The sequence below is a fragment of the Hemiscyllium ocellatum genome, chromosome 19 (genome assembly GCF_020745735.1).
Source record: "Hemiscyllium ocellatum isolate sHemOce1 chromosome 19, sHemOce1.pat.X.cur, whole genome shotgun sequence".
In the NCBI taxonomy this organism is placed as follows: domain Eukaryota; kingdom Metazoa; phylum Chordata; class Chondrichthyes; order Orectolobiformes; family Hemiscylliidae; genus Hemiscyllium; species Hemiscyllium ocellatum.
This window is the reverse complement of record NC_083419.1, coordinates 63,442,496-63,458,847: the sequence shown is the minus strand read 5'-3', so window position 1 is coordinate 63,458,847 and position 16,352 is coordinate 63,442,496. Positions and strand designations below refer to the sequence as shown.

Below are 16,352 nucleotides of genomic sequence, written 5' to 3'. Positions count from 1 at the left end.
AAGTTTCATTAGGTTCAGCATTTTGAGGGGTGGTAGCCTCTTTGCAGAGATGACCAAAAGGAAGGAGAAGTGGTCAGGGAACTTTGTTGTCTGAAGTGAAGGTGATGCGTGGCAACAAAGTGAAGTGATATCAGCAGTTGTGCACAAGAGGCTGTGAGAAAGGATGGATTAGTCTGTCCATGTGAGAGATGTACTTGCAGAGAACAGTATCACCCAAAACGATATTGACAGAAGAGTCTTCAGCAGTGATCAGAGTCAGGCTGCAGGTACCCATAGGTGAAGGGCAACCATTAGAGGCTGCAAACTACCAGCAAAGATCAGGAGCACCAACTCTCCGACATGCAGAATATTGGAGCAGCACAAACCAAACATCATATCAGGGTCATCTTGAACGATGCTTTGACTAGTTTAAGCAAGAGTCAAATATCAAGGATTTGGCCAACGGCAGGTTGATGGAGTTGGGCCACAGATCAGCCATTAAGCCACTGAACAGCAGAACAGACTCAAGGAGTTAAACGGCCTCCTCCTGTTTCTACATATGGGTATGATAGAAATGACGTTTAAAAAAAAAGAGGTGGAAAAGTGATAGGTTATCTGAAGTCAGGAGTCACATAACACCAGATTACAGTCCAACAGGTTTATTTGAAATCACAAGCTTTCGAACACTGCGCCTTCACCTGGTGTTGTGAGACTTCTAACTTTGTCCAACCCAGTCCAACTCCAGCACCTCCACATCAAGGTTATCTGAACAGAAAGCAATATCAAACTTATCTTTGTGGTTTACCAGACAATGACAACAATGATATGTACTTATATAAACGTAGAGACACTCATTGTTTATCTTTTGTTTTTGGTGGAATTGTGAACATAGAACATTACAGCGCAGTGCAGACCCTTCAGCCCTCGATGTTGCGCTGCCCTGTGTAACCAATCTAAAGCCCATCTAACCTATACTATTCCATTATCATTCTTGTGTTTATCCAATGACCATTTAAATGCCCTTAAAGTTGGAGAGTCTACTACTGTTACAGGCAGGACATCCCATGTCCTTGCTATTCTGAGTAAATAGCTACCTCTGACATCTGTCCTTTATCTATCACCCCTCAATTTAAAGTTATGTTCCCTCATGCTAGCCATCACCACTAGAGAAAAAGGGCTCTCACTGTCCACCATACCTATTCCTCTGATCATCTTATATGTCTCAATTAAGTCACGTTTTGACCTCCTTCTTTCTAACAAAAACAGCCTTAAGTCCCTCAGCCTTTCCTCATAAGACCTTCCCTCCATACCAGGCAACATCCTAGTATATCTCCTCTGCACCTTTTCTAATGCTTCCACATCCTTCCTATAATGCGGTGACCAGAATTGGATGCAATACTCCAAATGTGGCTGCGCCAGTTTGGTACAGTTGCAACATGACCTCGTGCTTCCAAAACCCAACCCCTCTGAAGTTTGAGAATCCCAAAAGTTAAAAATTCTATTTTACTGGCTTATCATGGTGTTTTGGAATATTAGGAATTCAAGGATTAAAGATCCCCTATTAGAGTGACTGATGATGTTCGATTGAGTACCTGTCCTTTGACAGGCTGAGATAGTGAGTGTCTGGCGACCTCTGAACTGCCAACGTCGTCTGGAGCCATATGTATATATTTTTCTCCCAGCCTTAGGCAAAGATATTTGTTTCCCTGAATAAGACTGGTAGCCCTGGTTATAAATCTTATTAACTGCCTCATGTCCTTCTTAACACACTTTCTTACCTACTAACAAGGCTATATGAAGACCAACAATGAGAACAACACTGAATCCTATTATCTACCTCCTTCCCTATTAACATAAGATTGTGAATAATACAGTAACAAGCTCCTGTGAACAATTCAATATCTGTCACAGGAAGGTAACAATCACTAGTCATTGTAAGGTTGAGAAATACCTGTTTTAACATCATTGTAGGAATCAGCCACGCGATGTTAAGAACTTTGTATTAGTCACACCTGAACAAGATATAAAAAATAGTGCTAATGTTCAGCGAATCATCGAGAGGTGTCATCATAAGAAGGCTACAAGACTCCTTTGGTGTCTCGCTGGCTGTTCAGTAATAAAGTGACTACCTTAGAACTGAAACTTGCGTCGTCCAGCGTGAAGAGTCAACATACCAATAGGTTTTGAGGTAGTTGACGAAAACAGAAGTTGCTGGGAAAGCTCAGCAAATCTGGCCGCATCTGTGAAAAGAAATCAAAGTTAACGTTTCAGGTCCACTGACCCCCTCCTCAGAACTTCAGGATAGTTGGACTTTGAAAAGTTGCGATTATTCAAACAAAAAAAATGGGGTGGAAGGAAGTGAGGGAAGAACAAAAGCAGATTTATGTTGTTGGTGACCTGCCTCAAAAGATTCACTAATCTGAAGACATTTTGGATGATTTGCCAACAAGTGTTGTCATACCCTGGACTAGCAGCTGATTGGATGTTGAGTTAGTCAATCAAGGGAAGACCAATGCTAAGCAGCCAATCACAAAGAATATTGATTTTTTTGAGGAAAAGAAGGGGAAGGTGGGAGTAGGTTAGTTTAGCAGGTGCAGTGTGATTGCTGGAAACTGTGGGACTGGCTGTGATGTTTTACACCTTGCTTTCTACCTGTTTGAAGACTTGTTGAATATTTTGAAAAAAGGAATCCTAGTCTAACAGATGGCAATATTCTTAAAAGTCTACTGAGCAGTTTGTATTTGCTGGTAATTTCAAAATTAACTATGCATTCATTGCCAGTGAACAACTCATTATTCAAATGTTGCATGAAAATGTGGCATCCAATTGAAATTCATTTCAATGTGGTAAAGTGTTCCAAGATGATCTTATCTTTACTTGTGGTTTGTTTGCCTCTACTCCTCTTGGAGAACAAAACTAAGCCTGGAATTTTTACTTTAACGAGTTGAAGTTACTGCTTATTTAATGGCTCTGTTTAAGTGTTTGAAAAATTTTCTGCATTTCAAGGTGTTGTATACACTGTTTGTTGGTCTACCCACAACCGACCTTCCTGTGTCAATGCTTCTCAGGATGCACAGAGAGTCTTCACTCAGTTGATTGGAAAAAAGAACATTGATGCAAAACTACAAGAACCAATTATGTTAACAACGAAGTTTCCAAAAGGTTGAAGTTGGAGTTTCACTTCCAGTCAAAACTGAGACTGTAAATTTTAATATTGCAGGCTACAGTGCAGTGAGAGAAACCACTGCATGGCCTCCTCCTTGCAAGGAGACTTGAACAGATAATGTAGACAATAGTACAGTAATTTATCACTTTTACCAAGTAAAATCCTAGAACCTCTACAATGCAGGTTGAGACTGTTCAACTCCTTGAGTCTGCACTGATCCTCTGAAGAATATCCCACCTAAACCCACAACCCTACATTTCCCTTGGCTAATACTTCTAGTCTGGGCACTATATGGGCAATTTAGCATAACCAATCCACAACCTGCACATCTTTGGGGAGTGGGAGGAAACTGGAGCTTCCAGTGACTGCACGTCCTTCCGGAGGAAACCCACACAAACTCCACACAGATGGTCACCCAAGGCTGGAATTGAACCCTGGTCCCTGGCACTATAAGGTAGCAATGCTACCTGTGTCCTCTTACTATTTTGACTATGAAGAGGCATATTAATATAATAATGGTATTAGCCTTGAGTTCAATCCCACTTTAAGGTGTTCTATTGAGAGCTTGAATTTTATCTTTTAAAAATAGGAAAATAAAATGTAAAATCATTGACTGTGAAACTAAGAAGCCAACTTGTCCACAGTCCTTCAGGCAAGGAAATCCTCTCCGCTTCCCTGGTTTGGGATATACGTGACCCTAATCTCACACTAATGTCATTTACCCCTAACTGCCCTGAAAGGTAATTTGTCACGTTACTTAGTTAGGTAAAAAAGGAATGGATGATAAATTTCCAAAATAGTAATTGTTTTAAAAACAGACTGCTCTGTGAATTGTGATGCAGAGATTGGATTGCACAAGAGGTTCTGATCCATTTAGTTTTCTGCTGCACTTAACTGGAGCAGTAATTCCAAAAAATGCTGATAAAGTTCAACCCCACCCAGGACAAAGCCATCCACTTAACTGTCATGAAGTCACTTTGTCATTTTCTTTTGTGAAAGGTGTAATATAAAGGAAAGTATTTTATGAAGAAGGATTTGATAAGGATAGCCAGAAATGACAATATAAATACACATCTTTCTAACAGACCCACATCTCAAAAAGAATTGTAAAATCATTTGACAGCTGGCTTTGAAGTAGAAAGTCTCTCAAATTGATTGCAAATCTCTGCACACTTTAAGCTGACAAATCAGTCACTGCAGGGTTAAAGGAAAGGAATGCAGCCAACTCTGCAAGGTGTACAAGCATGAGTCATTGGGTCCTTCTCTGTGGTTTCACTCTTTAAAACCTCAAATCTTTTGCTTCCTTTCAAATGTTGCAATGTTTAACAATTATTCACTACAATAATTTGTTTACAAATGTTAAAGAAATTCAAATCTAAAAGTTAATGAGTGAAATTCAAAACATGTAGGGAATGTAGTCAAAGCAGGTAAGGAATGGATTAATCTGTCTCCTCCCTGTTCTGACAAGTATACTACTGACTTGTGACTGTAATTATTAGAGTTCTGTTGTCACAGAAGCCTTAAAGAGGAACTCACCATGCAGTTTGTTTCAGACACTTTTTTTACACCATATTGTAAATTTTTATAGGAAATGGAAAAATACATTGAAAGGAGTTATGTTGCCCTTTATTTCCGTTAACGTTATGATCAGATCTGAAAGGGGTGAGGAAGGGAGAGACTCATATTGAGTCTTTGGTGGGTATCCAGAGTGCCGGATGAAATTGGGAGAGGAGATTGGGTTGAGCCTGGGTTCATGATGGAGGTCAGTGTGATTGATTGAAAATGGTAATTTTGGTAATATTTTAGTGAGTTTGAGTAAGTGCAGGTTTTAATTCCTCACCTTTTCCTAGTGTACAAGTCATAGAGTCATACAGTCATAAAGATGTACAGCACAGAACTTTCATCCATGCCAACCAGATACCCTCAATCAATCCAGTTCCTTCTTCCAGCATTTGGCCTATATCCCTCTAAATCCTTCCTATTCATGTACCTATGCAGATGCCTTTTAAATGTTACAATTGTACCAGCCTTCACCACTTCCTCTGGCAGCTCATTCCACACATTTACCACCCTCTGCGTGAAAAAGTTGTCCATTAGGTCACTTTTATATCTTTCCCCTATCATCCTAAACCTGTGCCTCTAGTTCTGGACTCTCCCCACCCCAGGGAAAAGACTTGTCTATTTATCCTATCCATATCCCTCATGATTTTATAAACCCCTAAAAGGTCACCTCTCAGCTTCCGATGCTCAAGGGAGAACAGCCCCAGTCTACTCAGCCTCTTGCTATAGCTCAAGCAGTCCAAACTTGGCAATATCTTTGTAAATCTTTTCTGAACCCTTACAAGTTTCACAACATCCTTCCGACAGGTTCTAGGACACTGGCCTGTTACAGTGATCTTTGTCTAACATTGGTGTTCTAACAAGTTTTTTTCATTTACAGTCTGAAATCTATAATACAGCTCTCTCATATAGATTATTCCAATCTCTCTTGATAGCTTTCAACAGCAAGTGACTGTTGATATCATTATAACAATATCTTATGATGATTTGACATAGGCATTCTCTTTATCTTTTTTTTCCGAGTTCACATTTGCACAATGGCATGCTTTATGGAGTCATGTAGATTGTGGAGGCTGTAGACTATTATCATTGTCATCTGTAAATCTCAGTCACTCATTTCAAGTCATTTTAAAGGTTGTTGAAAAGCTTTTCAGTCAAACCCAGTCAAACTTCAATCATAGCACAAATAATAGCTTTTGAGTGATCTGCCATTATCAACATCCTGCGGCTTAGCATTGACCTTTTAAATCTTTAGAGGGCATAGTTTTAAAGTGAGAGGGAAATGCTTTAAAAGGGATTGAAGGGGCAATCTTTTCCACGCAGAGGGTGGTGCATGTATGGAACGAGCTGCCAGAGGAAGTGGTGGAGGCTGGTACAGTTACAACATTTAAAAGGTATCTGGATGGGTACATGAATAGGAAGAGTTTAAGACTGACATGGACCAAAGGTTGGCAATGGGACTGGATTAATTTAGGATATCTGGTTGGCATGGACAACTTGGATCAAAGGGTCTATTTCTGTGCTATACAACTCTATGATGCTAATGACCAATCAGAAAAGTGCCAAAAGCCAAAATAAAGATACAAGCTTTAGTAAAATGGATTTTTGGGGAACAGCTCAAGAATAAAACAGTATGCAATAATATTTGTTCCTGTATATCAATCTTAACTTCCTTTTTATCTTTTAGATCCTGTTTTGCTGGAAAAATTGAGTGAACATTCACTAATTCCTCCAAAGGAGCCTGCAATTCCATTCCTATAAAGCAAGATGACAGCCAGAAAATCAGCAGTGATCAATTATATTCATCTGGATGAATCCTGCACAGTCTCATTTCGAAAAGGTATGGGATATCTATTGATTTCAATGGAAGAGCAATTCCAAAGTGGTAAAAGGGCATTCAGTCCTTTGACCCTGCCCTAGCCAAACATGCTCTCTCTTACCTTACACCACTCTGTTTCTCTGTTTACATTTTCTGGCTTCTGTTTTTAACCAGTATGGAGTGGACAGAGAACAGCTAGACCTGGGTTTTGACCAGGAGGATGCCAATAACTTTACACCCCACCCGCTCTCACTTTGAATTGTTTGCACCATCAGTCTTAACATAGATTATAGTTCAAGTGAGCCACATTTGAAAAAGATTCCCATTCTTTTCCTGAAACAAAATCTTACTCCAAGCTGATTCTCTCATTATTTGTCTTGTGTATTCAAACTATGGGACAGGCCACTGTCCCTCCCATACCTGAACACAACTTGGTGAAAGAGAAAGTTCCAGAAGGGAAGAAGAATTACCTTATAATATGGGGATAGAAAAATTGTTGAAGGAAATGATGTATAAGGTGTGAAAGGGTTAAAGTTCATGTTCCATTGCTTCTGGCCATTGTACTGATGTCACAGTCTGGAGGTGGCAAAGACGAGTTCTACATTTGCTTTCAGTTGGAGATGATGAATCCATGCCAACTCTAAGTTTTCAGTGATTATTCCTGAATTTATTGCTAGCATACAATAAACTTATTGTCATTTGAGGACAATGCCCCTTCTATAGATACACTACAGTGGTGCATCCTGGAGTGGGACTTGAGCCCATGGTCATCTGACTCAGAGGCAAGTGAATTCTGATACCAATGTCTGGGACTCTGAGGACAGCAGATGATTCATTGCTGCTTCTTGGCAAGTGTATGCACATCCCACACATTGGAAATGTCCTGAAGGGAGGTCTGCATGGGAGCACCTTGACTCAGCTCGGTAGTAGGCACTAAACAGGCAACTTGAGAATTGAGTAGATTAATTTTATCTCACTTTTTCAACCACATTTTTCTGTGTGTGTACAGATGTACTGACAGCCCCAATGTGGTGTATATTCACCTGTGAGTGCCTTATGACAACACCCTGCATGAACTCCACAGTACAGATAGAAGTTTAAATAGAGGACGTTGGATGCTCTTCAGGGGGTTCACTGTGGACTCAATGGACCAAATGGCCTGCTTCCATACTGCAGGGATTCTAATGATAAGACATAGAAACAGAAGTAGGCCATTCAGCCCATCGAGATAGCTTGTCATTTCAATGAGATCATGGCTGATCTGAACTCCACTTTTTTGCCTTTTGCCCATAATGCTTGCTTCCCTTACTGATTCAAAATCTGTCTGTCTCAGCCTTGAATATTACTCAATGACTCAACCTCAATAATCCTCTGTGGTAAAGAATTCCACAGATTAACTGCCCTCCACATTGAGAATAAATTCCTCCACATTGCTGTCTTAAATATGTCACCCCGTATCCTGAGATTTAAAAAAGAATTCACAAACACTTGAAGAAATGGTGAATGTGGAAAGGTGACTGGGTTGGAGGATGTGCTCACGACTACTAATCACGAGGGGGATAACACATAGATCTAGATACCATCTATCAACCGCTCAGAAAACAAACAGGAAATGACATCACCACAAACCCCAGGAACCCCATTCCCATAAATAGAAAGCAGGAGACAACAGCTTCACTTCACTTGGAGGTCGCCACTGATGATGTTACCTAGCCATCAAGCCATGGTTATCAAACCTACAGCTCAGTGAGCAAACCTACAATCTAAACCTCAACCTGAGCTGCAGACCTTGCAGGGGGATAAATACCAACAGAAATGATTGAACTGGAAGGCCTGTTCCTGTGTGTAGTAGAATCTTCTGCTTCCGGTTGGGAGGATGTGGAGTTGGGGAGGGCACTGCATTAAGTGGGTTGGTGATGAAACAAACCATACCACCTCCATGCCTGTGCCTGAATCAAATCAGGGCAGAGGAAAGGCCCATAATCTAACTCCTGCCCTATTAACAATTGAGGTCTTTAAGTGGAGAACAACTTTAGTTTCATCCTAGAGTTCCGTGAGTGATGCTGAGGTTTCTGGAAACGTGTTTGCTTTCCTTAAAAAAAAACTCCTGTGGTGAATGATTCAGTACATTGGAAAAGCTAAGGTAGAAGAGACAAAAAAGTATTGGACTGTTGCCCAGCAAAAATGTAGCATGTGACACAGGATTTTCAAAGTTGTGTAGCCCTCAGGAAATGTCTTTGCATCACTGTCCTACACGGATGAACCTAGAATGAGCCTTCGCTCTAGACTCGCTCAGAAGAGTAACATTCTTTGCATGTCCACCATTCAAGATCTTAAAAGTCATCCTTCACTCTTCTATACTGCAGTGAAAACACGTCCAGCCTGTCCAAACTCACCTTGTAAGGCAACCCATGTATTCCAGGTATCAATCCTGAAAACCTCCTCTGAACCACATCTAATATATTTACATAGACCAAAGAGTCTGTTTCTGTGCTGTACATCTTTATGACTTTGGTCTCCTTATTTAAGGTGCTATATTCAAAGTTGCGCACAGTTTGAGGTGTGGTCTCACCACCAGCTTACAGAACAAAAGTGTTACTGAATCTTTAATGTTATGTTCACTTCCTTTCTGAGCTGGTCAGTCAGCTGGTCAAACCTGCTCCACTGTTTAATATGATTCTGGCTGATTGAGCACTTTTTTTCCCCTTTCACCCACATCATTCCCATAACCCTTAGTGGAGTTTGGAATCAGAAATTGATCAATCTCTACTTTAAACATATTGTAAGATTGACCTTCCACAGCCCTCTGTGGTGGAGAATTCTGAAGTTTCACAAACTTTTAAGATTAAAAAAAAGTTCTCCTCCTCAGCTCCTCAATGCCATCTCCCTTATTTTTAAATTGTACCACCTGGTTCTAAACTCCCAAGAAAGGGGAAGCATCTTGCCTCTGCCTACTCTTGCAAGTTTCAATGAGATCATCTCTTATTTTCTGAAACTCTCTCGAGAATGCCGGATCAATTTTACCCAATCTCTCTCCGTGGGATGGTTCCACCATCTTGGGAACAGGTCCCATGAACCTCTGCACTGTACTTATGGTAATAATATCTTTCCTGACATGAGGAGACCAAATGCATGTCATACTCTAGGTGAGGTCTAACCAAGCACCTATAGAGATGAAGCTAGACTTCACTACTCCTGTACTCTAATCCTTTTGTGATAAAAACTAACATGCTATTGGTCTTCCTTATGAATTCCAGCATGTGTATAGTAGCCTTCAGTTACCTTGTCACAAGGACACCTAAGTTCTTTTGCAAATCTTCACATTCTAATGTCCTGTTAAAAAAAAATCCCCTGTGTATCTGTTTCTCTTACCAAAAAGAATGTCCTCACATTTTTCCACATCATATTTCATCTGCCATGTCCTTGCCCACTCACTAAATCTGCCCAATTCCTCCTGAAACCACTTAACATCTTCCTCATAATACATGTTCCTACTTAGCTCTGTATCATGTGCACATTTAGGACTATTACATTTTATCCCCAGCTCCAAATCATTGATATGTATTGTGAACAGCTGGATCCCAAGACCTTGTAGAACCCACTAATCACAGAAAATGTGTGGTAAGAAACTGAAGTATGTAGCCATAATTGTCAGGGTGTTGGAAACCACAATCATCAATTACACTCCTCTAATTCCGAACACAGTTTCCATAGTGTGGCAAAAATCATCTCCAAGAAGAGGAAATCTAATTACCTTGACATTCAATGGTGCTACAATTACTGAATTCTCCATTACCAACATCCTCAGGGTTACTATTAACCAGAAATTCAGCTGGACTCTTTATATAAAATCAGTGGGTACAAGAGCAGGTCAGAGACTGGGAATACTGCAGTGAATAACTCACCTCCTGACTCCCCAAAGCCTGTCCACCATCTACACAGCACAAGTCAGGAATGTGATGGAATACACTTTCCTGGATGGGTGCAGCTCCAACAACACTCAAGAAGCTTGACACCATCCAGGGGAAGACCAGTCCCCTTAATTGGAAAGACATCCACAAGCATCCATTCCTTCCACTGATGCTCCGTGGCGGCAGTGTGTCCTAGCTACAAGATGCACAGCAGAAATTCACCCAAGATCCTTAGATAGCCCCTTCCAAACCCACAACCACTTCCATCTAAAAGGAAAAGGGTAGCAGATACATGGGAACATCATCAACTTCAAGTTCCCTCTAAGCCACTCACCATCCTGACTTGGAATTATATTGCTGTCCCTTCATTGTCATTGGGGGAAATCCAGGAATTCCTTCCCTAAGACCATTCTGGGTCAACTCACATCATGTGGACTGCAACAGTTCAAGAAGGCAGCTGACCACCACCCTCTCAAGGGCAGCTAGGGAGGGGAGGTAATTGCTGGCTGGCTAGCGATGTCCATACCCTAGAAGTGAATTTTTAATAAAAGTTTAACAGCATCATAATAGATTATGTAGTTCCCCATCTACAACCAGGAATTGGAATCGATGTCTTTTAACAATCATGAATATCAGGAGGCAGTGACTTTACAGGGGAAATTGCAACAGAAATAATATTGGTTCAATTTTCTGTAAGCTATGAATTATCCAAAGAAAATACAATCAGGTCAAGAATTAAACTTTGTCTCTCAAATGTTCAAATGAACGATGAATAGGTTTGAATCGAAACAATTTACATAAAAAATCATGAGCTTTAGGAAGATGGCATCAAATTTTAAAAATGTAATTAGAGCTTCTAATCAGGAATGTCTTAATGATTGGGATAAAGGTAACCCTTGTTAGTGCTTGCCTTAGGGATGCGCTTCATGATTCTATCAGAATTTAGTCCGTTGAACTGATATTTAGTCATGAAGTGAGAGGACTCCCAAAATTATTTGAAGGAAAAATTATAAACCAACCCCAAGAGAATACAATTTTAACCTATGTGTCAAGTATCCAAGAAATACAAAACTAAGTATGTGAGTTGGCTGGGAGGCATTTGAGTGGATTAAAAAACCAACCTCGGAATTTTCTATTTGGGGAACCATTAAGCTCAAAGTTCACTGGATCCTTTTCAAATCAAGAAGAAATTCAGTGATGTACATTAATGTTGTGTATACTCCAAGCAGCAGAAAAATTCAGAGAAGTTAATGTGCTAAGATATATATAAAACAAAGAGCATAGACAGGAGACAAATGTATTTATAATAGTGAAAGGAGTAGGGAGAGAAATAAAAATATCAGAATGATTAGAAATAAAATTTCAAAAGTTGACCTTCAGTAAACCAATTGAATAATATGGAGGTTCTTGATAACCTAGATGAAATATTGTGCTGTCTCTCAAGAAGCTATCAAAATGCCTTCTGAAAGCTATTACAGACTCAAAAATACATTTGTGTAAATAGGCCAGGAAAGTACCTTTGGCTATATATGATGTTAATGTAGGAAATGCATTATCTATAAAACATCTTTACAGAGCTAATCCAGAGACATTTTCAAGAGTGAAGGAAGAATCAAATTCATGATGCTTAATGTCAAAAACCACATGTCGCCAGGTTAAAGTCCAACAGGTTTATTTGGAAGCACTAGCTTTTGGAGTGCTGTTCCTTCATCAGGTAGCTGTGGAGCAGGATCATAGGACACAGAATTTATAGCAAAAGATTAGCGTGTCATGCATGCAACTGATACAATACATTGAATAAACCTAGATTGCTGTTTGTTCAATATATCATATTAGTTGCATGACACTGTAATCTTTTCCTATAAATTCTGTCTTATGATCCTGCTCCATTGCTACCTGATGAAGGAGCAATGCTCTGAAAGCTAGAACTTCCAAATAAACCTTTTGGACTATAACTCGGTGTCGTGTGATTTTTAACTTTGTCCACTTCAGTCCAACACCGGCACTTCCACATCATGATGTTTAATGACAGTGACCTTTGTTATTGAATTGAATGATAGTAGCTGGAGTTCATCTGTTGTGATGGTACCAAAACCAAATGGATCACAATGATTGTATGTACGTAGATTATCACAGTAAACCCAGTAACAAAGGTGGATTCATGTTCAATTCAACAATTGATGAGTTGTGTTGAGAGGATTGGGTAACATGGTTTGTTACAAAAATTGACTTGGCAAGATGATAACAAATAGGAACATGAGAAGGCCATTCATCCCCTCAAGTTGCTTGTGATCACAATCATTTACCTCAGGCTTCATCTCCTTTCTTATGACCGCTCTTCGTGGCACACAGTTTCTAGATATTTCAAAAGACTATCTTCTTTAAATATTTTCAGTGATCGAGCAATTCTAAACATTCATAATCCTCTAAGAGAAGAAATTCCTTTGCGTCTCAGTTTTAAAATGAGTGTTCTCTTATTCTGTAATTATATCCTCTGGTTCAAGATTTCCACATTAGCTTTAATATATACCCTGTCAAGCGAATTCAGAATCTTGTATGTTTCAATACGATCACCCCTCGTGATGTGAGGGGTATGTCCAGTGAGTGTATGCCCAACCTGTTTAGCCATCTTTGATCAGTCAACCTCTTCATCCCAGGAATCAGCCTATCTTTTGAATGTTTTGAACTGATTCCAATGCCAATTTATCCTTTATTAAACATGGGCACCAAACTATATGCATTACTGCAGGTGTGTCCTCACCAAAACCCTTTAATTCCCTGGTTTTAAGCTCCATTCCACTAGCAACAAAGGTCAAAATTTATTTTATCTCCTTAATTACTTGCTGCACTTCCAATTTATTTTTTGTTTTGGGAGCAAGAACACACAGATTCCCCTGAGTTGCACCTTTTTGGTGTGGAGGGGCCAGTGTTGGACTGGGGTGGACAAAGTTAAAAATCACGCAATACCAGGTTATAGTCCAACAAGTTTATTTGGAAGCACTAGCTTTCAGAGCGCTGCTCCTTCATCAGGTAGCTGTGTGGAGCAAGACCATAAGACACAGAATTTATAGCAAAGGATTACAGTACCATGCAACTGAAATAAAATATTGAACAAATCTAGATTGCTGTTAAGTCTTTCATCTTTTAGAATGGGTTGCAGATTTTGGTTCATTAATATGTAAATTCCATGACTACTTTTAAGTCACATTCTTGAGAAAAGATTTCATTAAAAAAATGACACCTCAGCTCAGACAATGCAATAAAGGTGCATATTAAAACAGCCATCCCCTACGGACAAGCCCTACACACACAAAGGATCTGTTCAGATGAGGGGGAATGCAATGGACACCTGAAGGGGCTGAAGGATGCCCTCGTAAGAACAGGGTACGATGCTCATCTCATTGGTCACCACAGCGACATGCCACAGTGAGAAACCGTAATGACCTCGTCAGGAAACAGACACTGGATGCAAATGACACGGTACCTTCCAATATCCAGTACTTCCAAAGAGTGGAGAAACTACATTATATTCTTCACAGCCTGCAACACATTATCGATGAGGATGAGCACCTCACCAAGACCTTCCACATGACTACAGGTCTCACCTTTAGACAAACACCGAACCTTAAACAGATCATTGTTCACAGCAAACTGCCCAGCCTTCAGGAGAACACTGCCCACAACACTGTACAACCCTGTCATATCAACCACTGCAAGATGTGTCAGAGTGTCGAGTTGTCTATCTCATACGCTGCAGGTAAGGATGCCCCAAGGCAAGGTACATTGGCAAGACCAAGCAGACACTACGACAATGGAGGAATGGACACCGCAAAGCCAATGCGAGACAGGGGTGTTCCATTCTAGTCGGGGAAGACTACAGCGGTCAGGGACATTCGGCCTCGGATTTTCGGGTGAACATCCTCCAAGGCGGAATTCAGGATACGCAACAATGCATAGTGGCCGAGCAGAGGCCAATAGTCAAGTACGGTACCTTGCCGAATTACCCTTTCCATGACCCTAATGTTTTTATAAACCTCTATAAGGTCACCCCTCAGCCTCTGACACTCCAAGGAAAACAGCCCCACCCTATTTAGCCTTTCCTTATAGCTCACACCCTCTAACTCTGGCAACATCCTTATAAATCTTTTCTGAACCCTTTCAACATCCTTGAGAGGAGGAAGGTGAGGGTGGACGGAGAAGGAGGGAAGCGAGTGGGTCAATCAGGGAGGGTGAGAGTGTTATGTTTAGAGGTGTGCTCACCCATGATGAGGAGTCTGCTACTGTGGACGATGGTGCCTTCCCTGTTGCTGGCACTAAACGTGTACACTCCAGCAGCACCACGCCCCACTGCTCGGATCTCTAGGCTCCAATTCACCACCTCGTATCATTGCATAAAAGAAGTTCTGGGATTTACATAATAATGAACCAAAAACTGCAACCCATTCTAAAAGATGTAAGATTTAACAGCAATCTGGGTTTGTTCAATATGTAATTTCAGTTATATGGCACTGTAATCCTTCACTATAAATGCTTTGTCTTATGATCCTGCTCCACAGCTACCTGATGAACAGCACTCTGAAAGCTAGTGCTTCCAAATAAAGTTGTTAGACTATAACCTGGTGTTGTGCACTTTTTTGGACTCTCTCTCTCCATTTAAATAATAGTCTTTTTTTTTAATTATTCCTGCAAAAGTGCATGACCCTCACATTTTCCTACATCAAACTTCATCTGTCATGGTTTTGTCCACTTACTCAACCTATCTACATCCCCTTGCAGATTTTGTATACCCTCATCACAACATGCCCTCCCATCTAACTTTATATTGTCAGAAAATTTACACTCTGTCCTAATCTCCAAATCATTAATGTAAAATGGTAAAAATTGTGGCTCTCCAGTCGTTACATTTTTCGACCTGAAAACGATCCATTTATCCCAATTCTCTGTCTTTTGTGTTAACCAATCCTCCATCCTTGATAACACATTACCCTCCAATACTGTGAGTTCTTACATAGAGCAATAATCTTTTATGTGGCATCTTACCAAATATGTATTTTATCCACTGTTTCCCTTTTATCAATTCAGCTTGCTATATCCTCTGAGAATTTAAGCAAATTTGTCAAACATAATTTTTCTTTCTCAAAACTATTTGACTCTGTTTGATTAAGCTTTTCTAAATACCTCACTATTTCTTAATAATGGACACTAGCATTTTCTCAATGACATATGCTAGGCTTGCACATGTACAGTTTCCTGCTTTCTGTCTCCCTCCATTCCTGGACAGGGTTGTTCCATTAGCAGTTTTTTAATCTGGTGGAACCCTCTTGGAATCCATTGATTTCTAGAATATTTGACCAATACTTTCCCTCTCTCTGCTGCAACTTCCTTTAGTACCCTTGGATTCAAGCTATCTGGTCTGCAGAGATGCTTACCTTTACTCCCATTAGTTTATCAAATGCTTTGTCTCTCATCAATGAGATTGATATAATAGCTTTCTCTCTTTAGTATCTTGCTGGAAAAGCACAGCATCTGAGGAGCAAGATAAGCGACGTTTCGGGCATAAGCTCTTCATCAGGAATGAGGCTTGTGGGCCGGGGCTGAGAGAAAAATGGGAGGGGGGTGGGGCTGTGGGGAAGACAGCTGGGAGTGTGAAAGGTAGATGAAGGTGGGGGTGGGGGGGAAGGTGATAGGTCAGAGAGGAGGGTGGAGTAGATAGGTGGGAAGCAAGATGGGCAGCTCAAGAGTTTGGAGGGATGGAGGGGGAAAATGAATAAACTGGTGAAATCTACATTCCACCCCCCCCCCCCCCCCCACCGCTTATCCCAGTCCCAAGCCTCCAACTCAGCACTGCCCTATAGACCTGTCTGTCTTCCTTCCCACCTATCTGCTCTAAGCTCCTCTCCATCTTGTCACCTTTCTC

At 40.6% G+C, this 16,352-nt stretch overlaps 1 protein-coding gene and 1 long non-coding RNA gene across 3 annotated transcripts in view; one reads left to right on the top strand and one right to left on the bottom strand.

Annotated features, from left to right (window-relative positions):
- Window positions 1-16,352, top strand: part of svopl (SVOP-like) — a 164,778-nt gene that overhangs the window by 10,273 nt on the left and 138,153 nt on the right. For both annotated transcript variants that reach the window (XM_060840005.1, XM_060840006.1), the window contains exon 2: window positions 6,393-6,545. In XM_060840005.1, the coding sequence (XP_060695988.1) occupies window positions 6,473-6,545 (73 nt within the window). In that variant the 5' untranslated portion in view covers window positions 6,393-6,472. The remainder of the gene's footprint in view (window positions 1-6,392; window positions 6,546-16,352) is intronic.
- The window catches only part of LOC132825013 (uncharacterized), a 53,622-nt gene that overhangs the window by 21,160 nt on the left and 16,110 nt on the right, over window positions 1-16,352 (bottom strand). The gene's annotated exons all lie outside the window — the stretch shown is intronic.